The sequence below is a fragment of the Pristiophorus japonicus genome, chromosome 6 (genome assembly GCF_044704955.1).
Source record: "Pristiophorus japonicus isolate sPriJap1 chromosome 6, sPriJap1.hap1, whole genome shotgun sequence".
NCBI classification, from domain to species: domain Eukaryota; kingdom Metazoa; phylum Chordata; class Chondrichthyes; family Pristiophoridae; genus Pristiophorus; species Pristiophorus japonicus.
In genome coordinates, this window is record NC_091982.1 from 48,342,287 (window position 1) to 48,370,011 (window position 27,725).

General features: G+C 46.2%; 1 protein-coding gene across 1 annotated transcript; it reads left to right on the top strand.

Annotated features, from left to right (window-relative positions):
• The first annotated feature begins 5,389 nt into the window (after window positions 1–5,389).
• tmem185 (transmembrane protein 185) lies at window positions 5,390–27,725 on the top strand. Its single transcript, XM_070882839.1, has 7 exons — window positions 5,390–5,516; window positions 13,338–13,514; window positions 14,984–15,191; window positions 17,303–17,386; window positions 19,673–19,849; window positions 20,557–20,680; window positions 23,390–27,725. Exons 1-7 carry the CDS (start codon window positions 5,479–5,481, stop codon window positions 23,632–23,634), a joined length of 1,053 nt encoding a protein of 350 aa, XP_070738940.1. The 5' UTR covers window positions 5,390–5,478; the 3' UTR covers window positions 23,635–27,725.

Genomic DNA, 27,725 nt, shown 5'->3' on the forward strand with positions numbered 1-27,725 from the left:
CTCAGAGAGGCTGCATGGAGATTTGGATAGGTTAAGCGAATGGGCTAAGGTTTGGCAGATGGAATACAATGTCGGAAAGTGTGAGGTCATCCACCTTGGGAAAAAAAACAGTAAAAGGGAATATTATTTGAATGGGGAGAAATTACAACATGCTGTGGTGCAGAGGGACCTGGGGGTCCTTGTGCATGAATCCCAAAAGGTTAGTTTGCAGGTGCAGCAGGTAATCAGGAAGGCAAATGGAATGTTGGCCTTCATTGCGAGAGGGATGGAGTACAAAAGCAGGGAGGTGTTGCTGCAACTGTATAAGGTATTGGTAAGGCCGCACCTGGAGTACTGCGTGCAGTTTTGGTCACCTTACTTAAGGAAGGATATACTAGCTTTGGAAGGGGTACAGAGACGATTCACTAGGCTGATTCGAGAAATGAGGGGGTTACCTTATGATGATAGATTGGAGTTCAGAAGGATGAGGGGTGATCTTATAGAAACATTTAAAATCATGAAAGGGATAGACAAGATAGAGGCAGAGAGGTTGTTTCCATTGGTGGGGAAGACTAGAACTAGGGGGCACAGCCTCAAAATACGGAGGAGCCAATTTAAAACCGAGTTGAGAAGGAATTTCTTCTCCCAGAGGGTTGTGAATCTGTGGAATTCTCTGCCCAACGAAGCAGTTGAGGCTGGCTCATTGAATGTTTTCAAGTCAAAGATAGATAGATTTTTAAGCAATAAGGGAATTAAGGGTTACGGGGAGAGGGCGGGTAAGTGGAGCTGAGTCCACGACCAGATCAGCCATGATCTTATTGAATGGCGGAGCAGGCTCGAGGGGCTAGATGGCCTACTCCTGTTCCTAATTCTTATGTTCTTATGTTCTTATGAACCTTCGCTGTACTCCCTCAATAGCAAGAACATCCTTCCTCAGATTAGGAGACCAAAACTGAACACAATATTCCAGGTGTGGCCTCACCAAGGCCCTGTACATTTGCAGCAAGACCTCCCTGCTCCTATACTCAAATCCTCTAGCTATGAAGGCCAACATGCCATTTGCCTTCTTCACCGCCTGCTGCACCTGCATGCCAACCTTCAATGACTGATGTACCATGACACCCAGGTCTCGTTGCACCTCCCCTTTTCCTAAACTCTCACGGACTGCCGAGTTTTGGATCACCTCTAGTTTACATAGAGTGAGATGTGGGAGGCCAGCCAGGAGTGCGTTGGAATAGTCAAGTCTAGCGGTAACAAAGGCATGGATGAGGCAAGGCTCTACATTATGGAATTCCCTCCCTAAACCTCTCCGTCTCTCTCCCTCTCTTTCCTCCTTTAAGTCGCACCTTAAAATCTACCTCTGTGACCAAGCTCTGCCCTAATATCTCCTTATGTAGCTTGCCATCAAATTTTGTTTGATAACGCTCCTGTGAAGCGCCTTGGGAAATTTTACTACGTTAAAGGCGCTATATAAATACAAGTTGTTGTTGAATGATAATTGCGTTACATAATGTGCAACGTTTAACATCTACAGTGGAATGTGCAAGACCTCCCAGCCCAACCTATCGTGGGATGGGCAATGCCCCTGAGTTTAATTCTTGTCTTCTGCAAGATTCCCCAAGCCCCCACCCCCGTCAATGATGAATCAGTCGGGAAGGTTTTGATTACTACCTTTAGCAGAAAGGGGGCATGTCTATTGGTGAGGGGACGGGAAGAGAGTGTTCGAAGACCATGATCTCAAATCTGGCACCAAGCTTATGGTCTACAGGGCTGCAGTGATACCCGCCCTCCTATATGGCTCAGAGACATGGACCGTATACAGTAGACACCTCAAAGCGCTGGAGAAATACCACCAATGCTGCCTCCGCAAGATCCTGCTAATCAACTGGGAGGATAGACACACCAATGTCAGTGTTCTTGCTCAAGCCAATATCTCCAGCATCGAAGCACTGACCACACTCGACCAGCTCCGTTGGGCAGGCCACATCGCCTGCATGCCCGACACGAGGCTCCCAAAGAAAGCGCTCTATTCGGAACTCCTACACGCCAAGCGAGCACCAGGTGAGCAGAGGAAGTGTTTCAAGGACACCCTCAAAGCCTCCTTGATAAAGTGCAACATCCCCACCGGCATCTGGGAATCCCTGGCCCAAGACCACCCTATGTGGAGGAAGAGCATCCAGGAGGTCACTGAGTACCTCGAGTCTCGTTGTCAAGAGCATGCAGAAAACAAGTGCTTTCAGTGGAAGAATCGTGCCGCAAACCAGACTCCCCACCCACCCTTTCCTTCAACCGCTGTCTGTCACAGACTATAATTCCTGTATTGGACTGTGGTCGCCTGAGAACTCACTTTTAGAGTGGAAGCAAGTCTTCCTCGCTTTCGAGGGACTGCCTATGATGATGATGATGAGGGGCGGGTCCAGTGGCGAGGGGGCGGATCCAGTGGGTTCAGTGGTGAGGGGGCGGGTCTAGTGGAGAGGGGGTGGGCCCAATGTTGAGGGAGCGGGTGCAGTAGTGAGGGGGCAGGTCCAGTGGTGAGGTGGCGGGTCCAATGGTGAGGGGGTGGGTCCAGTGGTGCGGGGGCGGGTCTAGTGGAGAGGGGGTGGGACCAATGTTAAGGGGGCTGGTCCAATGGTGAGGGGGCGGGTCCAGTGGTGAGGGGGTGGGTCTAGTGGAGAGGGGGCGGGTCCAATGGCAAAGGGGCGGATCCAGTGGTGAGGGGGCGGGTCCAGTGCTGAGTGGGCAGGTCCAGTGGTGAGGGGGCGGGTCCAATGGTGAGGGGGCGAGTCCAGTGGTGAGGGGGCAGGTCCAGTGGAGAGGGGGCAGGTCCAGTGGAGAGGGGGCGGGACCAATGGTGAGGGGACGGGTCCAATGGTGAGGGGGCGGGACCAGTGGTGAAGGGGCAGGTCAAGGGAGTGGGTCCAGTGGAGAAGGGGCGGGTCCAGTGGAGAGGGGTGTGTCCAGTGGAGAGGGGTGGGTCCAGTGGTGAGGGGCGGGCCCGGTGGAGAGGCGGCGGATCCAGTGGTGAGGGGGCGGGTCCAGTGCAGTGGGGGCGGGTCCAGTGGAGATGGGGCGGATCCAGTGGAGAAGGGGCAGGTCCAGTGGGAAGGGGGCGGGTCCAGTGGAGAAGGGGCAGGTCCAGTGGGAAGGGGGCGGGTCCAGTGGAGGGGGGCAGTTTAGTGGAGAGGGGGCGGGTCCAGTGGAGGGGGGCGGGTCCAGTGGAGAAGGGGCATGTCCAGTGGTGAGGGTCGGGTCCAGTGGAGGGGCGCGGATTTAGTGGAGAGGGGGCGGGTCCAGTGGAGGGGCGCGGGTCCAGGGGGCAGTATAGGGAGAGGGGGCGTGTCCAGTGGTGAGTGGTCGGTTTCAGGGGGCTGTATAGGGAGAAGGAGCGGGTCCAATGGTGAGGGGGCGAGTTCAGGGGGCGGTATAGTGTCCATTGGTTAAGGGGGCAGGTCCAGTGGAGAGGGGGCGGGTCCAGAGGTGAGGGAGCGGGACCAGTGGAGAGGGGGCAGGTCCAGTAGAGAAGGGGCGGGCCCAATACTGAGGGGGCGGGTCTATTGGTGAGGGGGCGGTACAGGGTGAGGAAGCGGGTCTATTGGAGAGGGGGCGGGACAGGGTGAGGGGCGGTACAGGGAGAGGGGGCGGCTCCAGTGGTGAGGTGGCGGGTCCAATGGTGATGGGGTGGGTCCAGTGGTGAGGGGGCGGGTCCAGTGGAGAGGGGGTGGGACCAATATTGAGGGGGCGGGTCCAATGGTGAGGGGTCAGGTCCAGTGGTGAGGGGGTGGGTCTAGTGGAGAGGGGGCGGGTCCAATGGTGAGGGGGCGAGTCCAGTGGTGAGGGGGCGGGTCAAGGGAGTGGGTCCAGTGGGAAGGGGCGGGTCCAGTGGAGGGGGGCGGTTTAGTGGAGACGGGGCGGGTCCAGTGGAGGGGGGCGGGTCCATTAGAGAAGGGGCGTGTCCAGTGGTGAGGGGGCAGGTCCAGTGGAAGAGGGCGGGTTTAGTGGAGAGGGGGCGGGTCTAGTGGAGGCGGGTCCATTGGTGAGGGGGTGGGTCCAGGGGGCAGTATAGGGAGAGGGGGGCATGTCCAGTGGTGAGGGGTCGGTTTCAGGGGGCTGTATAGGGAGAAGGGGCAGGTCCAATTGTGAGGGGGCAGGTTCAGGGGGCGGTATAGTGTCCAGTGGTGAGGGGGCAGGTCCAGTGGTGAGGGGGCGGGTCCAGAGGTGAGGGAGTGGGACCAGTGGAAAGGGGGCGGGTCCAGTAGAGAAGGGGCGGGCCCAATACTGAGGGGGCGGGTCTATTGGTGAGGGGGCGGTACAGGGTGAGGGGGGTGGGGTCTATTGGAGAGGGGCGGGGCAGGGTGAGGGGGCGGTACAGGGAGAGGGGGCGGTCTCAATGGTGAGTGGGCGGTACCAGTGGTGAGGGGGCAGGTCCAGTGGAGAGGGGGCGGTACAGGGTGAGGGGGCGGGTCTATTGGAGAGGGGGCGGGACAGGGTGAGGTGGCGGTACAGGAAGAGGGGCGGTACCAGTGGTGAGTGGGTGGTACCAGTGGTGAGGGGGCGGGTCTACTGGTGAAGGGGTGGTCTATTGGTGAGGGGCGGTACAGGGTGAGGGGGAAGGTCCAGTGGAGAGGGGGCGATACCAGTGGTGAGGGGGCAGGTCTATTGGTGAGGGGGCGGTACCGGGAGAGGGGCGGGTCTATTGGTGAGGGGGCAGTACTGGGAGAGGGGCGGGTCTATTGGTGAGGGGGCGGTACAGGGTGAGGGGGTGGGTCCAGTGGTGAGGGGGCGGGTCTATTGGTGAGGGGGCGGTATAGGGAGAGGCGGCGGGTCCAGTGGTGAGGGGGCAAGTCGATTGGTGAGGGGGGCGGGTCTATTGGTGAGGGGGCGGTATAGGGAGAGGCGGCGGGTCCATTGGTGAGGGGGCGGGTCTATTGGTGAGGGGGGCAGGTCTATTGGTGAGGGGGGGGTATAGGGAGAGGCGGCGGGTCCAGTGGTGAGGGGGCGGTACAGGGTGAGGGGCTGGGTCCAGTGAGAAGGGGCGGGTCCAGTGGTGAGGGGGGCGGGTCTATTGGTGAGGGGGCAGTACAGGTTGAGGGGGCGGGTCCAGTGGAGAGGGGGCGGCACCGGGAAAGGGGCCGGTCTATTGGTGAGGGGGTGGGTCCAGTGAGAGGGAGCGGATCTATTGGTGAGGGGTGGTACAGGGAGAGGGGGCGGTACCAGTGGTGAGGGGGCGGGTCTATTGGTGAGGCGGCGGGTCCAGTGGTGAGGGGGCGGGTCTATTGGTGAGGGGGCGGTACAAGGAGAGGGGCGGGTCCAGTGGTGAGGGGGCGGGTCTATTGGTGGAGAGGCGGGACAGGGAGAGGGGCGGGTCTGTTGGTGAGGGGGCGGGTGTTGACAGTCTCCAGGGAGGTGCCGCCGAAGGAGGGGGAGAGAGAGAGAGAGCGAGAGCGAGAGCGAGAGGACTGCAGCCGGCTCTTGCCGATCTGCTCTGGGCATTGCGCTGCAATGAATCTTCGTGGGCTCTTCCAGGACTTCAATCCCAGGTAAGGCCCAGGGTTTCATTCCGTTCAGGGTTGGTGGGGAAAGGGAGGCCGAGGCTGGGGAGGGAGGAAGGGGGAAAGGAAGGCCTAATGTGCAGCACAGAAGCCTGGGACCCAGGTGAATGTCACAGCCCGGCCTGTGCTGTCTGCCTTTGCCGGTCAGTGGTGTCTGTTGACATTCTGTTGTCCCAGGGAATTAATGCATTGAGGAAAGAGATTTGGAACAATCACGGACTGGAAATCTCTAGCCACTTAAAAAATAAAACTGAAACCAAAACTGCAGTGCAAAAGTTGACAATGCTTCACCGTTTATTCTAGTGTCCAAATATTTAACCTAAGTTTCTGCATCAGGAAGTATATGCAACAACACCCTTTTAAATTTAAAAAAAAACTTAGTTTTATGTGCCTTACAAAAATTGCACATTGATGTTTATTAAGTTAATCTTTAAATTGGAGTTCAGAAGAATGAGAGGTGATCTTATTGAAATATATAAGGTTCTGAGGGGGCTTGACAAGGTAAATGCAGAGAGGATATTTCCCCTCGTGGGAATCTAGAACTAGGGGCATAGTTTCAAAATAAGGGATCGCCCATTTAAAACGGGGACGAGGAGGAATTTCTTCTCTCAGGATTGTAAATCTGTGGAATTCTCTACCCCAGAGAGCTGCGAAGGCTGAGTCATTGAATATATTCAAGGCTGAGATAGACAGATTTTTGGAAGTCCAGGGTTATGGGGAACAGGCAGGAAAGTGAAGTTGAGGCCAAGATTAGATCAGCCATGATCTTATTGAATGGTGAAGCAGGCTCGAGGGGCAGTATGGCCTACACCTGCTCCTATTTCTTATGTTCTTATGTAAAGAGATAATTAGTGAATGCCATTATTTGATACTCGCTGAGTGGGTGTAATGGATTATATTCTCTGGTGCCCCAGTTAAAGCCTGCATGATTCCTGAGTTCTGAGCCAGGTTGCTAGGTGGAGCGTAGCTGCCACAAGAGGTTGGAAAATAATGACATTGTCAGACTCTTCTTGCATCAACAGTCTCCTGCTAGTGGAAAGGAGCTGACACTTGATGTGGAGATGTGCCCACAGATGAGCGTTTCCAGCATTTACTGCTTTTCTTTCAGAATTCCAGCATCCGCAGTATTTTGCTTTAGTTTGTGTGGACAAGTGAGTGCATCGCTAACTCTCATGCCTCCCAGTATCAATTCAATAGACATATTAGCAGAGTAATTCTGCTGCATTACAGTGCTGTGCGAGTTCCAGTAACCGATTGTACTGTCAGGAGGCTTATGATGTGTTATGGAACTTTTTAAAATTTGGGAATAAAAAATACACGTGGACTGTGCAGTATCTTCTGATTTGAATGATTGTCATGTGAATTTTCTGCAAAACCGTTCTTTTAATTAACGTGCACCAGAGAACAGTGGCAGGCAGACCAGATGTTTTACTTGGACCCTCCTGCAAGAACTTAAGTATCTTTGATCTGAGAGTAAAGATAGGTAGGCAGTGTAGGCACACTCTGTTGTGACCTTCCTCCAAAAGGTGAAAGCAAGTTGTGAGGAGGACACAGAACCTGCAAAGGGATATATACAGGATAGATGCAGAGAGGATTATACTCCATCTGCCAAATTTTTGCCCACTCATTTAGCCTGTCTATATCGGTTTGCAGGTTTTTTTGTGTCCTCCTCACATATTGCGTTTCCTCTCATCTTTGTATCGTCAGCAAACTTGGCTACGTTACATAGAAACAGAAAATAGGTGCAGGAGCAGGCCATTCGGCCCTTCGAACCGAATATGATCATGGCTGACCATGCAACTTCAGTGCCCCATTCCTGCCTTCTCTCCATACCCCTGATCCCCTTAGCAGTAAGGGCAACATCTAACTCCCTCTTGAATATATCCAACGAACTGGATTCAACAACTTTCTGTGGTAGAGAATTCCACAGGTTCACCACTCTCTGGGTGAAAAGGTTTCTCCTCATCTCGGTCCTATATGGCTTACCCTTTATCCTTAGACTGTGACCCCTGGTTCTCGACTTCCCCAACATCGAGAACATTCTTCCTGCACCTAAAATGTCCAGTCCCATCATAATTTTATATGTTTCTATGAGATCCCTTCTCATTCTTTTAAATTCCAGTGTGTATAAGCCTAGCTGATCCAGTCTTTTTTCATATGTCAGTCCTGCCATCTCGGGAATTAGTCTGGTGAACCTTCGCTGCACTCCCTCAATAACAAGCACGTTCTTCCTCAGATTAGGAGATCAAAACTGCACACAATACTCAAGGTGTGGTCTCACCAAGGCCCTGTACAACTGCAGTAAGACCTCCCTGCTCCTATACTCAAATCCTCTCGCTATGAGGGCCAGCATGCCATTTGCTTTCTTTAATGCCTGCTGTACCTGCATGCCTGCCTTCAGTGACTGATGTACCATTACACCTTGGTCTCATTGCACCTCTGTCACCATTCAGATAATAATCTGCCTTCCGTTTTTGCCACCAAAGTAGATAATCTCACATTTATCCACATTAAATTGCATCTGCCATGCATTTGCCCATTCACGTAACCTGTCCAAGTTACTCTGCAGCCTCTTAGTATCCTCCTCACAGTTCACATTGCCATCCAGCTTAGTGTCATCTGCAAACTTGGAGATATTACATTCAATTCCTTTGTCTAAATCATTAATGTATATTGTAAATAGCTGGGGTCCCATCACTGAACCTTGCGGAACCCCACTAGTCACTGCCTGCCATTCCGAAAAAGACCCGTTTATTCATACTCTTTGCTTCCTGTCTGCCAACCAGTTCTCTATCCACATCAATACCTTACCCCCAATATCATGTGCTTTAATTTTGCACACTAATCTCTTGTGTGGGACCTTGTCAAAAGCCTTTTGAAAGTCCAAATACACCACATCCACTGGTTCTCCCTTGTCCACTCTACTAGTTACATCCTCACAAAATTCTAGATTTGTCAAGCATGATTTCCCTTTCATAAATCCATGCTGACTTGGACCGATCCTGTCACTGCTTTCCAAATGCACTGCTATTACATCTTTAATAATTGATTCCAACATTTTTCCCACTACCGATGTCAGGCTAACCAGTCTATAATTCTATAATTCTGTTTTCTCTCTCCCTCCTTTTTTTAAAAGTGGGGTTACATTAGCTACCCTCCAATCCATAGGAACTGATCTAGAGTCTATTGAATGTAAACATGTGAGCAGAGAGTGAGCTGCTACAAAAGGTTGAAAAATAATGACATTGTCAGACTCCTCTTGCATCAACAGTCTCCTGCTAGTGGAAAGGAGCTGACACTTGACGTGGAGATGTGCCCACAGATGCTGTCTGACCCGTTGAGCGTTTCCAGCATTTACTGCTTTTCTTTCAGAATTCCAGCATCCGCAGTATTTTGCTTTAGTTTGTGCGGACAAGTGAGTGCATCGCTAGCTCTCATGCCTCCTAGTATCAATTCAATACATATATTAGCAGAGTAATTCTGCTGCATCACAGTGCTGTGCGAGTTCCAGTAACCGTTTGTATTGTTGGGAGGCTTTTGATGTGTTATGGAACTTTTTAAAATTTGGGAATAAAAAATACACGTGGACTGTGCAGTATCTTCTGATTTGAATGATTGTCATGTGAATTTTCTGCAAAACCGTTCTTTTAATTAACATGCACCAGAGAACAGTGGCGGGCAGACCAGATGCTTTTCTTGGACCCTCCTGCAAGAACTTAAGTATCTTTGATCTGAGAGTAAAGTGTGTAGGCACACTTTGTTGTGACCTTCCTCCAAAAGGAGGATGCAAAGAATCTGCAAAGGAATATATATAGGGTAGATGCAGAAAGGATTGTACTCCATCTGCTAATTTTTTGCCCACTCACTTAGCCCATCTATATCCTTTTGCAGGTTTTTTGTGTCCTCCTCACACATTGCTTTTCCTCCCATCTTTGCATCGTCAGCAAACTTGGCTATGTTACACAGAGGTCTGTGCTTGCCTGGTAGATGTTTGGAATGTTTTGAAAGTGTGGGAAAGTGTGTCCACACACTCGAGCATGTTTACAAACCTCTTGCTTATATAAAGTGTCCAGGAGGTAATTCGGACCATGTTAGCACTTATTAAACTGAGCCCAGGCACCGCACTAAAATAATACACAGTGCTGTATGAGGTGCCTTCTCAAAAGGGTCTTGCACCTCTACATTCTGGAGCCACATTGGGACCAGACTCTGAAGTTATGCTGTCTTCCCCGCCCATAATTATACAAAACCCTGATTAGACCACACCTGGAGTACTGTGAGCAGTTCTGGGTACCACACCGTGCGTGGCAGGAGTAACGTGTGAGGGAAGAGAGGGAGAGATGGACGGACGGACGGAGGGAGGGAGGGAGGACATCAGCCTTGATTCTATAGACGAAGATGATAACAGTCTAAACAAGTACTGTTGCAATAAAGATACTAATTTGACTGCAAATACTTTGCGGGTCTCTGCTAGTTATGAATTATTATGCAGAGATGTAAGTGTGAAGATCCCTAATGGAAGTATTTATCAATGGCTGTTGTCTTCTGTCAAGTGTTGACATTTGTTAGTTATTGATGCTGCTATTTAATCATTTTGCAGTTTAAATTTTGAGACCTGTCATTATGCAAATGCATGAAAGTTCTTAGGAAAACATTGAGGGAAAACATGGAAAGTACCAGAAATGGGTGAAATATAAATTGTTCATTATGGTGAACCATACGGCTCGAGGGGCCGTCTGGCCTACTCCTGCTCCTATTTCTTTATGTTCTTATGTGACTGTTATGAATAGAGGGCTTTTTCTGGCCAAAGGTGCTTTGGCTTAAGGATCGTTGATGATCATGACAAATAGATCCCTGGGGCTGGAAAGACCAGATGGTTCAATTAAAAGAAACTGCTTTCTTATGCCAGAGGAGGAAATGCTGCCCTTCATGCATATTGCTTCAGTTATATATGTATAGATTGCAGTAACATCTATGGATATGAATATATATTCCTTCAACAGATGTTCACTTAGGCAACTTTGGTGTTACTGCCCATCTCTTGCCTCTGATAGTTACTGCTAAACACGATGTTACAAGGGCAAAGAAAAGGGCGATAGGCATTTTAATTACATGGAATCTCGTGCACAGGAACAGGCCATTCCGCCCAACTAGTCCATGCCAGCATTTGTGCTCCACTTGAGCCTCCGCCTATCCTTCCTCATCTAACTCCATCAGCATAACCCTCTCTTCCTTCTCCCTCATATACCTATCTCATCATCATAGCTGCTCCCTCGAACGAGGATGACTTGCTTCCACAGATGTTTCAATGAAGGACCCGATGTTCCAGTCCTGAACTCCAATTGAAGGGGTGGAAGATGCCTATGCATGGATTTTTTTTAACGTGTGGTGACCGTTGCACATCAGCCACCACACAGCCTTTATCCAGTGGCAAGGGATAACCAGGACGACGAGACCTGCTCTGTTGCACGGACCTAGTGCGCACACATATCGCAGTGTGGGCTGGCCCGTGCTGTCCCTGGGCCCTTGGCTCTTCTGAGCCCCATACCCTCATCTGTCGCACCTCCGCCACGATCTCTCACCGCTCCTCCGACATAAACATTCGCCACATCTCGCCACAAACACTCGTCGCTCATCCGCCCCGACCTTCCCACTGCTCTGTACCAGGGCCCTGCCTATCTAGCTTACACTTAAATACATCTATACTATTTGCCTCTTTACTCTGTATCTAATTCATGCTCTACCTACCCTGGGAGTGTTTGATCGAACAGTGTAGAGGGAGCTTTACTCCGTATCTAACTCATGTAGTCCCTGCGCAGGAAGTGTTTGGTGGGCCAGCGTAGAGGGAACTTTTGCTGATCTCTCAGTATCTGGTTCATGGTCCGCAGTTTCTCTCGCTGGTTTACTGGGAATTTGGGAGAGATGAAATAGGAGAATGAAAGATGCTTTATTTAAATTTAGGGAGTGTCCCTGGGTTACATTCTGGGAGCAGTGGGGTATAAACGCAGGCTGTACAGTCAAAGATTCCTATCCTGTATTGTACGGCCTGTGTATGTCTCCGAGTCAGCTCCTGTACATGTGCAGTACACCGGCCAAAAGGGAATGATTCGCTCCTGTATGTATATTGAGAATAAGCAAGAGGACGTTAATCCTGTTTGTGCAGCCTGTTACTGTTGGATTCGAGTTGAAGATATCTGCCCACCTGATGTGAAGTGAACACCTGGTGTGATTATAAACCAAAGTAACCCTCAGTTCAGCTCAATGAATGCCAGGGCTGTACACCCGAATCCTTTGTGATCTGAGGACGTTGTCGGTATTTTACTTACCATTGACAAAATCAGAAGACATCTTATTTACAGAGCTAGAATCTTATTTTTTTTTAAATTATATAGCATTTACAGCACAGAAACACGCCATTCAGCCCAACTGGTCCGTGCCGGTGTTTATGCTCCACATGAGCCTCCTCCCGCGCTACTGCATCCAATTTGCATATCCATCTCTTCTTGGGTGGTTCCTTGTATTGAGGATGACTTGCTTCCAGACCAAAAAGGCATGAGTTCACAGGTGTTACAATGAGGGACCTGATATTCCAGATCCTGAACTACATGTTGAAGGGTGGAAGATGCCTGTGCTTGCATTTTTTTTAAACGTGTGGTGGCCTTTTCACACCAGCCACCACACGGGCTTGACAGGGCTGGGTCTTGGTCCAGTGGCAAGGATTAACCAAGAAGACTGGAGACCAGCTCTGCTGCACGGACCTAGTGCGCACACATTTCGCAGTGTGGGCTGGTCCATGCTGTCCCTGGGCCCTCGCCTCTCCTGGGCCCCGATCACGTCGCTCTCCAACTCTCGCCGCTCCTTCTCCCGACCTCGCCGCTCCTCTGTTGCCTGCCGCCTCTTCTGCTGTATCTGCCCACGCTCCAATCGGCACCCTTGATTATGGTGACGTCCAGTTCAGTCGCCCTCCTCCAGCATGCCGCTGGTGTTTCCTCGTGGCGCGAACACCAGGAGCAGGAGTAGGTCATATGGCCCTTTGAGTCTGCTGTGCCATTCAATAAGATCATGGCTGATCTTCGACCTCACCCCCACTTTCCCGCCCGATCTCCATATCCCTTGATTCCCCTAGTGTCCAAAAATCATCGATCGCAACCTTGAATATAGTCAACGATTGAGCACCCACAGTCCTTCGGGGTAGAGAATTCCAAAGATTCACAACCCTCTTGAGTGAAGAAATTCCTCCTCATCTCAGTCTTAAATGGCCGATCCTTTACCCTGAGACTATGCCCCCTAGTTCTAGACTCTCCAGCCAAGGGAAACAACCTCTCAGCACCTACCCTGTCAATCCTCCTCAGAATCTTAAATGTTTCAATGAGATCACCTCATTCTTCTAAGCTCCAGAAAGTATACTCAGTCCTCATCGGACAACTCTCTCATCAATGTAGAGAACCAATGTTGCACTGCCTCCAAGACAAGTATGTCCTTCCTTAGATAAGGAGACCAAAAATGTACATAGTACTCCAGGTGCGGTCTCCCCAAAGTCCTGTACAATTGTAGCAAAACTTCCTTACTTTTGTACTCTAACCCCCTTCTATATGCAGATAGGGTTAGATGAATAAAGTCTTTGTTCGAGAGGTTTGTAACTATCCTTATTAAGCAGTATGTGAAAGTGTCATCCATTATGCAATGCTATTTTTCTCATTGCCAATGCTGTTGAGTTGGAAACACTTGTTTCTACAGTGCGTATCTTTTGTGCCCTTGTAACCAGTAATGACAGCGGCGTGACCAAGGCCTGTCTGTTCTCTGTTGCAGCAAATTCCTGATCTATGCCTGCCTGCTACTGTTCTCTGTTTTGCTCTCTCTGCGCCTGGATGGAATTATCCAGTGGAGCTATTGGGCTGTCTTTACTCCCGTCTGGCTATGGAAGCTAATGGTGATCATAGGAGCCTCGGTGGGAACCGGAGTGTGGGCACGGAATCCACAGTACAGGTGAGAAGTAACTGCAGACACCATGCTTCTAGTTATACAGAATATATTGGAAATGTCACCCAAGGTTTACCAAGGCAGCTTGAAGGCTTAATTTGAAAAAAACAGTGTCGGCTGTGGCTCAGTGGGTAGCATACTCGCCTCTGAGTCAGAAGGTTGTGGGTTCAAGTCCCACTCCAAGAATGTGAGCACATAAATCTAGGCTGGCAGTCCAGTGCAGTACTGAGGGAGCGCTGCAATGTCAGTAGTACCATCTTTTGGATGAGACATTAAACCAAGGCCCTTCTGCTCTCTCAGGTGGACGTAAAAGATCCCATGGCGCTACTTCGAAGAAAAGCAGGGGAGCTATCCCTGATGTCCTAGCCAATATTTATCCCTCAATCGACATCACTAAAACAGATTGCATGGTCATTATCACATTGCTGTTGGTGGGAGCTTGCTGTGTGCAGATTGGCTGCCGTGTTTCCTACATTACAACAGTGACTACACTCCAAAAGTACTTCATTGGCTGTAAAGCGCTTTGAGACGACCGGTGGTCGTGAAAGGTGCCATATATATATGCAAGACTTCCTTTTTTCTTTAAAATGCCTAGGAGGGGAACTTTGAATAGAGTGTACAGCCTCCAGCCAGCTATGATTTGTGTTATTGAGCTTGTCTTCGTAGAAAGCAGTGTTGGCGAAATGCCATCACATTTCAAGGAACAGAGAACCCACAGTGAGTTTATCTTTGCTACAATAAATCCTGTTCACAGATTGTAGTCAACAAGTGCTTGTTTTTTGCTTTTCTGATTTCTAGTTTCAGCAAGGAGAGGAATGGGACCCCGTTCCCCCCCTACCTTTTACTCTCCCAATGTCAGCATTAAGCACTGCAGTCTAGTAGAGCATGGGCTGATGCAGAATACAGTTCCATCTGCTGTGGTTCGGCACTTTAGCACATGTTGCACCGTTTCTTTTTTCAGCGCAAGCCATCGTCATGGTCGCTGCCAAATTGTGGGCAGGTTTTGGACTATTTAGCTTTCTAGGAAATGTGTGGAGATTATCCAAAAACTCCTCACTTGGGAACTTAACAGCTGACCGAGTGAAGAAACTCATCAGTCTTCACTGGATTTGAACTCAGGTCCCAGAGGTGAGGGAACTGTGTGCTTATCTACTGAGCTACCCAGTCCCATGCCCCAAGTTATTCCTCTTCTCTAATTGTAGAGTCATGGAATCTCACAGCACAGAAGGAGGCCATTCGGCCCATCGTGCCTGTGCCGGCTCTTTGAAAGAGCGATCCAATTAGTCCCACTCCCCTGCCCTTAAAGTAAAAAAAACTGCACATTGATTCCCTATACTTTTCTTTGATTTAATCTTTATTAATCTCTCTATTTGATTACATTAATAAGCGTGCTGAAAGATTGCTGACTACCTCGTTGTGTGAAAGGGGTAACGCTTCCTTATTCACTCTTGGTGTTTATTTCTAATGTAATACAGAGCTGAAGGTGAAACCTGTGTGGAATTTAAAGCAATGCTGATAGCAGTTGGAATCCACCTATTGCTGTTGATGTTTGAAGTTCTGGTGTGTGACCGGATTGAACGAGGCACCCACTTCTGGCTGCTCGTCTTCATGCCACTGTTCTTTGTATCTCCCGTGTCGGTTGCTGCCTGTGTGTGGGGTTTTCGACACGATCGGTCTTTGGAGGTAGGATGTACTCGCTTAAAGATCTTTGTTAGTCGTGCTAATTCTGTACTTAGTGTGTTAGCTCCTTAAAGCCTACCGCTTTGACCAAGTTTTTGGTCATCTGTCCAAATATCTCCTTATATGGATCGGAGTCAAATTTTATTTGGTAATCACTCCTGTGAAGTGCCTTGGGAATGTTTTACTACATTAAAGGCACTCTATAAATGCAAGTTGTTGTTGTTAAAGGATTACTGTACACTGTGCCTTGTTGTAGAATGCTCATATAAAAATATGAGACAATCAGAATCACTTTCAAACCCAAACCTGATCAATGGAATTATAACTTTTTTTTTGTCTATATGTAACTATAAACAAAATCTGGCTATCTGTTGTAATGGATTAACAACAACAACTTGTATTGATATAGCGCTTTTAACGTAGTAAAACGTCCCAAGGTGTTTCACCAGAGCGTTATAAAACAGAATTTGACACCAAGCCACATTAGGAGATATTAGGCAAATGACCAAATGCTTGGTCAAAGAGGTTGGTTTTAAGGAGGAGGAAAGAGAGGTAGAGAGGCGGAGAGGTTTAGAGAGGGAATTCCAGAACTTTAGGGCGTTGGCAGCTGAAGGCACGGCCACCAATGGATGAATGATTAAAATCAGAAATAATCAAGAGGCTAGAATTAGAGGAGCGCTGGTATCTGAGGGTTGTGGGGCTGGAGGAGATTACAGAGATAGGGAGGGGCAAGGCTATGGAGGGATTTGAAAAGCAGGATGAGAATTTTAAAATCGAGGTGTTGCTTAACCGGGAACTAATGTAGGTCAGTGAGCACAGGGGTGAATGGGACTTGGTGTGGGTTAGGACACGGGCAACAGAGTTTTGGATGACCTCCAGAATGTGGGAGGCCAGCCAGGAGTGTGCTGGAAAAGTCAAGTCTAGAGGTAACAGTGGCATGGATGAGTGTTTCAGCAGCAAATGAGCTGAGGTGGAGTTGGGCGATGTTACGGAGGTAGAAATAGGCGTTCTTGGTGATGGTGATGGTGAGGATATGTGGTCGGAAGCTCATTTCAGGATCAGATATGACACCAAGGTTGCGAACAGTCTGGTTCAGCTTCAGTCAGTTGCCAGGGAGAGGGATAGAGTCAGTGGCTAGGGAATGGAGATTATGTCGGGGACCGAATGACTTTGGTCTTCCCAATATTAGTTGGAGGGAATTTCTGCTCATTCAGTACTGGTTGTCGGACAAGCAGTCTGACAATTTACAGACAGAGGAGGGGTCGCGAGAAGTGTTGGTGAGGTAGAGCTAGGTGTCATCAGCGTGCATATGGAAACTGACGCTGTGTTTACGGATTATGTCACTAAGGGGCAGCATGAAGATGAGAAATAGAAGTGGGCTAAGGATAGATCCTCGGAGCACCAGAGGTAACGATGCGGGAGTGGGAAGAGAAGCCATTGCAGGTGATTCTCTGACTATGATTAGATAGATAAGAATGGAACCAAGTGAGTGCAGTCCCACCCAGCTGGCCGACGGTGGAGAGACGTTGGAGGAGGATGGAGTTGTCAACCGTGTCAAAAGCTACAGACAGGTCGAGAAGAACGATGAGGGATAGTTTACCTTTGACACTATAACATAGAATGTCATTTGTGACATTGATAAGAGCCGTTTCGGTACAATGGCAGGGGCGGAAAACTGATTGGGCGGATTCAAACATGGAGTTGCGGGAGAGATTGGCTCAGATTTGGGAGACGTCAGCATGTTCAAGGACTTTGAAGAGGAAAGGGAGGTTGTAGATGGGGCAGCAGTTTGCAAGGATGGAGGGAGTCGAGGGTTGTTTTTTTGAGGAGAGTGGTGATGACGGCAGATTTGAGGGAGAGGGGGACAGTACCTGAGGAGAGAGAACCGTTAACAATATCAGCTAACCTTGGAGCCAGAAAAAGAAGTTGGGTGGTCAGCAGTTTAGCGGAAACTATTACAATTTAAAGCTTTGTCTTGTTGATGGAAATATAGACAAGTTATATTGTATTGCGCACACTTTTAACCATGTAAAAATGTTTTATGAACACCTCCAGTAGCAGAGCCGTTACAGTTTTGTTACATATCCCTTTTTTCTTTTGTCTCTGGTTACCAGTTGGAAATCCTGTGTTCCGTGAACATTCTTCAGTTCATATTCATTGCACTAAGATTGGATGAAATCATCAAGTGGCCTTGGCTGGTAATTCTTCTTTTATTTATTGCATTGCATTTCTTTTGGTGGGGGAATCAACAACCCGAGGACATAATCTTAAAATTAGAGCTAAGCTGCGGGAAATCGGGAATCACTTTGTTCACACGCAAAGGGCAGCAGAAATCTGGAATTTTATCCCCCAAAAGGCTGTGGATGCTGGGAGACAATTAGAACTTTTAAGACTGAAATCGCTAGATTTTTGCTGGGTATGGGTATCAAGGGATATGGAGCCAAGGAGGGTAAATGGAATTAAGGCACAGATCAGCCATGATTAAATTGAATGGCAGAGCAGGCTCGAGTGGTTGATTGGCCTCCTGTTAAAATGCTGTCTTTCTGTTTAAAGGATATTCTAATCCCTTTACACAGTTCATTGCTGGTACCCCTGTTCTGTATTGGAGAGTCTTAATTTACGAGATTTACGAGGATGTTGCCTGGACTGGAGAAATTTAGCTATGAGGAGAGATTAGATAGGTTGGGGTTGTTTTCTTTGGAACAGAGGAGGCTGAGGGGAGACTTTATTGAGGTGTATAAATTATGAGAGTCCTAGATAGAGTGGATAGGAAGGACCTATTTCCCTTAGCAGAGAGGTCAACAACCAGGGGGCAGGTTTACAGAGGATTTGAGGGGAAATTTCTTCACCCAAAGGGTGGTGAGGGTCTGGAATTCACTGCCTGAAAGGATGGTAGAGGCAGAAACCCTCACCACATTTAAAAAAAATACTTCGATGTGCACCTTATGTACCGTAACCTACAAGGAAATGGACCAAGAGCTGGAAAATGGGATTAGGCTGAATAGCTCTTTGTTGGTTGGTGCGGACACGATGGGCCGAAATGGCCTCCTTCCGCGCTGTAAATTTCTATGATTTAATATGGACATGATCTGCCTGTTGAAACGTCCACTTGTTCCAGTGAGTACAGCTTGTGCTGAATATAAGGACAGCTGGCTGTTCATAGACTCAGCACACACTCCACTCACTGGCATAGCAACGCATTTCAGCAAACGGGCCATGGCTGCATCAGGAGGCTCTACATCTCTTTCAGCATCATGTATTAGGTCAGGAAAGCCTTATTGTACAGGATATTAAAAGCCATGCAGATAAGTCAGTTAGCTGCTTCTGAGAAAGCAAACACCCATGCACAAGCTAATCTGTTATAAGGAGCTTATAAGGTGCATGAGGCAAGTTGAGCTGTTTGTGATGTTCAGAATATAAGGGATGCTATCCTGAAGAGAGTACTAAACGGGCATAGACTAAACAACTATCATCACAGATCAGCCATGGCTCAGTGGGTAGCACCCTCGCCTCTGATACAGAAGGTTGTAGTTTCAAGTCCCACTCCAGAGACTTGAGCACAAAAATCTATGTTGACATTCTAGGGCATGACTGAGAGTGGGCTGCACTGTCGGAGGTACCATCTTTTGGCTGAGATGTCAAACCAAGGCCCTGTCCACTATCTTAGGTAGACGTAAAAGATCCCACTATTTTGAAGAAGAGCAGGGGAGTTATCCCTGGTATCCTGGCTAATATTTATCTCTCAATCAACATAACAACACATTATTTGGTCATTATCACGCTGCTGTCTGTGGGAGCTTGCTGTACGCAAATTGGCTGCTGCGTTTCCTACATTAGAACATAAGAACATAAGAAAAAGGAGCAGAAGTAGGCCACCTGGCCTCTCGAGCCTGCTCCGCCATTTAATAAGATCATGGCTGATCTGATCATGGACTCAGCTCCACTTCCCTGTCCGCTTCCCATAACCCTTTATTCTCTTATCGCTCAAATTCCACAGATTTACAACCCTCTGAAAGAATAAATTCCTCCTCATCTCAGTTTTAAATGGGTGGCCCCTTATCTGAGACTATGTCCCCTAGTTTTAGTTTCCCGTATGAGTGGAAATATCCTCTCTGCATCCACCTTGTCGAGCCCCCTCATTATCTTATGTTTCGATATGAGCCCCTCTCATTCTTCTGAACTCCAATGTGTATAGGCCCAACCTGCTCAACCTATCTTCATAAGTCAACCCCCTCATCTCTGGAATTCACCTAGTGAACCTTCTCTGAACAGCCTCCAATGCAAGTATATCCTTCTTTAAATATGGAGACCAAAACTGTATGCAGTACTCTAGGTGTGGCTGTAAAGCACTTTGGGACATATGGTGGTTGTGAAAGGTGCTAAATAAATGCAAGTCTTTTTTTCTTTCAAATATGCAAATGCAGGAAAAACAAGTTTTATAGCTAATATAATTTCATGAACCAGATTTTGCTGATTCTTTGTAGGTGGTCTGTGTCCCATTGTGGATCCTGATGTCATTCCTCTGCCTAGTGGTGCTCTACTACATTGTGTGGTCGGTACTTTTCTTGCGGTCTATGGATGTGATAGCTGAACAAAGACGGACCCACGTTACAATGGCTATCAGTTGGATGACCATTGTTGTTCCGCTTTTGACCTTTGAGGTATGCAACTCGGTTTCGGTGATGGGGTCAGTGCCTTCTTCAGCTCCTAAATCGTCATTACCGTTCAAGTGATCAATTGATCTGATTTTCATTGCTGAAGATATATTGATGCTTAGTGGATAATTTCATTCATTTAAGGACATTTCAGGGTTAAGTTTCACTTTACCAGTGTGCTTAATCAATCCAGCATAATAGCATTTGGCAAGCATTGTGTATTTACAAGTCATGCTTAAAAGTGAAATGGGCAGTAGCAATCTGGAAGCCACAGTGACCAGGCAATTGAGTCGTGAAACCTTAGTTCAACTCTCTTCTTCCCATATATCTTGGATGAGTTTGGCCATATGTTCTGCCCCCCCCCCCCGATCTCTTGTTACTCTGTAGGTGCTCGTAAAGAGAGCCACAAAACTGGCCTAGGGTGACCTCCTTCCGACTGTTGTTCTTAATATCCCATATGTAAAAGTTCCTAATATCCCATCTGTAAAAGTAACAGGCTTTCCTTCCTCAAACAATCCGGCTAATTTATATGTTAGGAGAACAGTTGGGACTGGGATTCAGAAGTGTTTTTCATTGACCTGCATGCAGACGCATCGCAAGAATCTCCAAATCAAACTGCTGAGATATTGCACCCACGTGTGGGTTTCTGTGTGGCCGATATGGAGTGTGTGCACTCTCCTTATAGGCACTCATGATTTTTCTTTCTCCCCCAGATTCTTTTGGTTCACAAACTGGATGGTCACAATAATTTCTCATATATTCCAATTTTTATCCCGCTTTGGCTTTCTCTGATAACATTAACGGCCACAGCCTTTGGACAGAAAGGGGGCAATCACTGTAAGTATCTATAGTGTGTGTTCGCATTTTACTGTACGCTCAATCATTTTGATGTATAGTGTCACAATAGAAAGTACAGTGGCTCAAGACAGTAAATTTTTGCCAATGACTGTAGCTATCCGGATTAAATCTTGTTTTGTCCTGAGTAATATTCCTTATTGTGAAGGGTTATGGGAAGCAGGCAGGGAAGTGGAGCTGAGCCCAAGATCAGATCACCCATGATCTTATTAAATGGCGGAGCAGGCTCGAGGGGCCAAACGCCTACTCCTGTTTCTTATGTTTCTTGCACTTTATTATTACAGCTCACAACAATTCTCTAGTGACTAATGTCACGTTATATTGAGTGTCTGTATACAGAGCATCTTGGTTTGAGAGCAAGGTATTAAAGTTTTTTTTTAAAGAAAATAAGTGCATATTTAATTTTTCTCCTGATGTTGCCCCTCATTCCTCCCCTACCCATATCTTTTCTCTTCATTCATGGGATGTGGGTGTCACTGGCAAAGCCAGCATCTATTGCCCATCCCTAATTGCCCTTGAGAAGGTGGTGGTGAGCCTCCTTGTACAACAGAGTGGCCATTTTAAAGGGTCAACCACATTGCTGTGGGCCTGGAGTCACATATAAGCCAGATCAGGTAACGACACCAGATTTCCTTCCCTAAAGGACATTAGTGAACCAGATGGGTTTTTGCGACAATCCAGTCGTTGCATGGTCACCATTACTGACACTAGCTTTTTATTCCAGATTTATTTAATTAACTGAATTTAAATTCTCCTACTGTCGCAGTGGGATTTGAACTCACAACTCTTGATTATTAGCCCAGGCCTCTGGGTTACTAGTCCCGTAACATCACCACTATTCTACCGTCCCCTAATTAGCATCTATTGAGCACCTGAGATAACTTGGTCGTTGGTCGCTGACCCTGTTCCGAGTATTTTACATTTTACAGATTGACCTGATTCTATCTATGATGTGACCAGGTTGATTGTTGCACCCTTTCTGTTGGATTGGTTAAAAGAAACACCACCTTCTGGAACTGGCTTTCAAAACCTAATTTTTTTATAATGTCTCCCACTTCTGAGGTGAGAGCAGAGAGGCAGAATGGGGGTCATTTTAATTTAACTCGCCGGGCAGGAATCCCACAGGATCGGGTGGAACGCCGATTTTACACCCCGCCCAATATTACTCCCGATTGACTTCAATGGTTTAGGTTAAAATTTGCCACCAATGATTTTAAACTCAAAAGAAAATAGTAGGGGAGCGGGGAGGTTCGAATTGGTAGAATAATTTCACTTGACTCCTAACTAATCGAGTCTATAAATAGAATAGAGAAATGGGGATGATGTAAGGGTGAGTAAAGTTGAATTTGTTTTCACTTAATGTTGTGCGTTGAGAGTTTTATTTTTGTAGTTCAGGGTTGATGATGTAGCAGCAAAACTACTTCTGGCATTTTAGTAGTTTTTAGTACTGGTAATACCATTAATTGTTCCAGCATGGCTACATGCAAGTTGAAACTTCAAATCTAGCTGTCCCAGTAATCGGTCACTTCCCTGGATCTGATTCCAGTTTTGGGGTTATGTAGGTGGGCTGAACAGAGACTGTTGTAGCTGTCTCGTGATTGGAGGGTGTGGGGGGGGGCGGAGAAAGAGGGGGATCAATTTAACTGGGCTAGTCAGAAATTAGCTCTTTTCCTTCGAGAAGCATGCCTTGCATTAGTTGTCGCTTTGTTTATATATTGACTCAGTTGAATTCTATGAAGCCACATTGGACAAGTGTTGGGGCTCAAAACCTTGACTTTGAGAGTCCAGAATTCATCCACTTGAATTGTTGTGCTTTGATACTTTAAAAACTGTCAACAGATTCTACTCTTTAAAATAATGTTCTACTCTAAACATTTTATACTCTAAACATAGAAACATAGAAAGCAGATGCAGGAGTAGGCCATTCGGCCCTTCGAGCCTGCACCACCATTCAATATGATCATGGCTGATCATGCAACTTCAGTACCCCATTCCTGCTTTCTCTCCATACTCTTTGATCCCTTTAGCCATAAGGGCCACATCTAACTCCCTTTTGAATATATCTAACGAACTGGCCTCAACAACTTTCTGTGGTAGAGAATTCCACAGGTTCACAATTCTCTGAGTGAAGAAGTTTCTCCTCATCTCGGTCCTAAATGGCTTACCCCTTATCCTTAGACTGTGACCCTTGGTTCTGGACTTCCCCAACATCGGGAACATTCTTCCTGCATCTAACCAGTCCAATCCTGTCAGAATTTTATATGTTTCTATGAGATCCCCTCTCATTCTTCTAAATTCCAGTGAATATAAGCCTAGTCGATCCAGTCTATCTTCATATGTCAGTCCTGCCATGCCAGGAAACAGTCTGGTGAACCTTCGCTGCACTCCCTCAATAGCAAGAATGTCCTTCCTCAGATTAGGAGACCAAAACTGCACACAATACTCAAGGTTTGGTCTCACCAAGGCCCTGTACAACTGCAGTAAGACCTCCCTGCTCCTATACTCAAATCCCCTCGCTATGAAGGTCAGCATGTCATTTGCTTTCTTCACTGCCAAGCATTGAGTTGACGTCAACTGTATTAATGTAGTGGACTTGATTCTCGTTAGGTCTGTTAGTTGTCCAGCGATGAGAAGGACTTTTGAACCAAAATGATTTTCTTTTCATGATCACGAATTGCGTTATTTTTGCAGGGTGGTTTGGAATCCGCAAAGACTTCTGTCAGTTCCTTCTGGAGATCTTTCCCTTCTTGAGGGAATATGGAAATATTTCATATGAACTCCACCATGATGACAGCGAGGAGTCTGAGGAAATTCCTGTACCAGAACCTGCTAAAATAGCCCCGATGTTCCATAAAAAGACTGGAGTAGTGATCACCCAGAGCCCTGGGAAGTATTTTGTCCCTCCGCAAAAGCTAAACATCGACATGCCTGATTAAGATTGTTTGGAGAGAGTAATGGACTTGTGAATGAAATAGTACTGTCTGGATATGGTACATTTATGTTACACATGCACTAGCTCTTGTATAAATAGGACTCTTATCTGGCACAGGGAACTCTGCTGCCAAATATGTAAAATTTAATCCATCAAGTCGGTCTCTATTTGCTATGGGCTTTTTTTGTTAGTTTAAGGGTGACAGAATTCCTGTGCCTACAGTTTTCACTAAGGTCACACCTAGGAAGAAGAAAGGGAAGACGCTGGTATTTTATTCCCACATTGGCAATGGGCTGATGTTGAAACACAGTGTGCTGAATTCACATTTTAAGAGAGTCTGAACTTGATGATTCCAATTTTTTTTGTGCTTAAAAAAAAACTGGAACGATCCAATAATTTGAATTACAATATAAATAACGCTGCAAATTGGGAATTTAGTGCTTAAAGAAATTTGAATGATCTATTAGAATTGAGCAACTTTAAATTAAGTGGATTAGATTGTACTTAAGTGCTGCTTTACGTGCAGCAAAATGGATGAAAGATCAGCACAGTGATGGAGAACTTGCTGTACTCTCAAATTACATTAACTGCAGTGACGATTGGGAGCAACAGCTGTAATTTTTGAGACCAGTGTAACTGGAAATATTCCTCCACTCTCCTTCCCCCAAGTGTTTGTTTGCTATAAATAGACAATTAAAGGCAAAATTCTGTATATTTTATTTGCCATCAGCTAACCCATGCAGTCACTTTACGCTGTGCACATTACAGCTTTAGTTGAAGATCTGTTTCAATTGCTGTACCTCTACACATTTAGGACCATTACCCTGAAGGCAGTGATTCACGGCAAACGCAGAAGTAGATTTTCTTTTAATATTTGTTCAGTGTGCTCCTCTTTATTTTGACGGGTCCTTGCTGAAAACATATTCGGGTCTATTCATTGCCTGACAGCTCAGGACCTTGTTCGAATACTTCCTCTCCCTCAGAAGGAAAACAATTCAAATACTATAGACCTGGCTCCGTGCTGTAAAAGAAAGACCTTCATCATGCTTGGATTTCTACATGTTTGCAACCACCCATGTGTGTAATAACCTCCCTGAATAGAATTTTAACAAAAATCTCCTTGGAAAGAGGCTTAAGAATGCTTCTTGCTTACCCAGGGAGAAGAATATATTCACCCCATGTGCCCGATGCATTGCATTGTTCTTGGTCTTATTCCTAACAAAGATATGATGGAGTGCAATAATACATGTGTAGAAATTAAATGTAACTATTTTAATGCATGAACAGAAATTTGAACAACTATTTTGTTGTGTAACATATTAAAATGCATTACCTGATACCGTTGGCTGTTCAGCCAATTTAAACCCAGTGAAAAGCACGTCATGCTTTTGGAGTAGCCTAAATACCTGTTAAATTAACACCTGCCCTTGTCAAAGGACGTTTGGCCCTGGTTAAATGCTAGGTGTAATGTAAGCCACTGCTGTAATATATCAAAGCTTACAATGCTCTCTCCTAGTTCTAATGGGTATGTGTTTTTTGAATGGAGACCGAGGCATCTGCTTGCTTAGAACTGTATACAGAAAGTAATTGGGTTATGGCTGTTGTAAAACATCATCAATGAAGATGGTATTATTGTGGGGTTTGAGATATTTACACATGCTCTGATTGTTTAGGGTATGTAAAAATGTACTGTAGCTTATTGAACTTTATGGAGATTTGTACAGTATTATTGATATAGAAGGAGCAGTCGAAGTGTGAGTCCTTTTCGCAGTGCACCAAAGGTCAAGAACCAGTTTGAAAGTGTCTGTTCTTGTAATTTTACATGTCTACATTATATGAAATTTGTGTACATGTTAAAAAAAAAATTCACAGCCTACAACTGAGGTTCTCAATTGCCCAGTTTCCCAAGATAACTGTTTTAAATCATTGTCGCCTAATCTTGAGAGTAGTGTTGATTTCAGTCTAAAACAGAAGTTTAATTTTGCAAAATATTGCCCTATCATTTTGATGATGCTCCTGCAAAATTGTGGTGTAAATGTAAAACAAAAGTTAAATTCCATATAATGTAGGTAATGCCTTTTAAAGTGACTTGTGCTCTTGTAACTGCCATCTCTAAAGCTCCACCATCCATTTTCTATAACTGTGTAGTGAATTTAAGGAAAACTATTATCTATTTAATTTGTATTGACCCAATCTGACTGACTAAATTTTTTTTTTAAATGTCTGCTGACTGGCAAGGACAAAATAGGTTTAAATACTCCGAGCTTCCAGTCCGGTCATTTTATTTCTCTGCCCCATTCCCACTCTGACCTCGGCCTCCTACACTGTTCCAACGAAGCTCAACGCAAGTTCTAGGAACAGCACCTCATCTTTCGTTTAGGCATTTTACAGCCTTCTGGACTCAACATCAAGTTCAACAATTTCAGACCATGACTCTTGCCCCTGTTTTTTTTCCCCTCTTTTCCCATGGCAGCTGTTGAAGATTCTGTCATTTTCCATTTATCTAGACTTATCTTTTGTTTCTTAACTGGTCAACCATCGGAGGCCGTGCCTTCAGCTGCCTGGGACCTAAGCAGTGGAACTTCCTCCCGAAACCGCTCTGCCTCTCTAACCCTCTTTCCTCCTTTAAGACGCTCCTTAAAACCTACCTCTTTGGTCATCTGCTGTGATTTCTTCTTATGTGGTTCGGTGTCAAATTTCTTTGTTTTGTCTTCTAACACTGCTGTGAAGCGCCTTGGGATGTTTTACTACTTTAAAGGCGCAATATAAATAAAAGTGGTTAACTTGCCCCGTTATCATCTCCTTTTGCCTTGCACCATCATTCCCTTTGTCTCTTAATCTCTTCTTTCTTCCACCCTATCACAGACCTTCCCTATTCTTTCCTCCCTGCCCCTACCCTGCTTAAAAACTTGTTACATCTCTTAACTTTTTCCCAATTCTGACGAAGGGTCATCAACCTGAAACATTAACTCTTTCTCCACAGATGCTGCCTGACCTGCTGAGTATTTCCAGCATTTTTCTGTTTTTATTTTATATTCGGATTCCTTCATGTTTTCACTTCTGGTATATTGATTGATGGGTGTGCGCAGGCAGTACTGCTGATGTTACAGCATAAAAACACCATAGGGGACACATTCAGCTTCCATCACCATGGTAACCTGATGGAGCAGATTATCCTCCTCTTGTAGAACCTGCCCGATCTTCAGCTCATTCATTTCAGTGGGATGAAAAATTGGGCTGATTCTATCATGAGGTGGGTTGGGGACGTGCTCCACCAGGTTACTGCCCAGACGTTGAAGTTGAAAATGTATTTTGTGTATTTTGAGCAGTGATTGTCGATCGCTGAGCAAAATGTTGATTATTTTATGGTATTATGAAATTATTGTTTCTGTACACGAATGTCAAATGTTCTGAGCTTTGGGATACCACCATGAGAGGCAATGTTGGCCTCAACTATTGTTTCATTTTGGTATCTCTCCTAAATTGGCCAATTTTGCAGACAGTGTTTTAAACTGGGAAATTGCTGCTGTTATATTGGGGCTTCAGTTTTCCTGTGAATTTAATTCACCATTTTAAATTATTGCATTGGGCCATTTCACAAGCCATCTATACCTAGATTAATAGTCCTGGAACATCATAAAAATTCAACACATATGATGACTAGGATCCTAAATAATTGGTAATCTTCTTAATAAATTGTGTCACTAAGTTATTTTATGAATGTTCTGTATACAGTTTTTACCAATTATTAAACTGGCCGGGGAGAGAAAGGGGGCCATGTGCGCTTTTTCTATTATGCTACATTGAGTTATATAAACGGGTATGATGTGTTAAGTATTTCAAACCCAAAGATTTGTAAGTCTTCGCAGTGCAGATTTGTGTTGATCATGGATGAGAGAGCAAAGTATGAACTCTCAGCAGGCCTGAGAGGAAGAAGTGCAATCGTTTTGTGTACTATAGCAATCGCTTATTGTTGGACCAAACCCAGTTTGACGTTTTGTGGTTCTTTTTTTCTTTTGTGAAATGATCTTTGTAATATCTGTAAATGTGTATTGTGTACATGCTGCTTTTTGTTCAGTAAATTGAATAACCAAA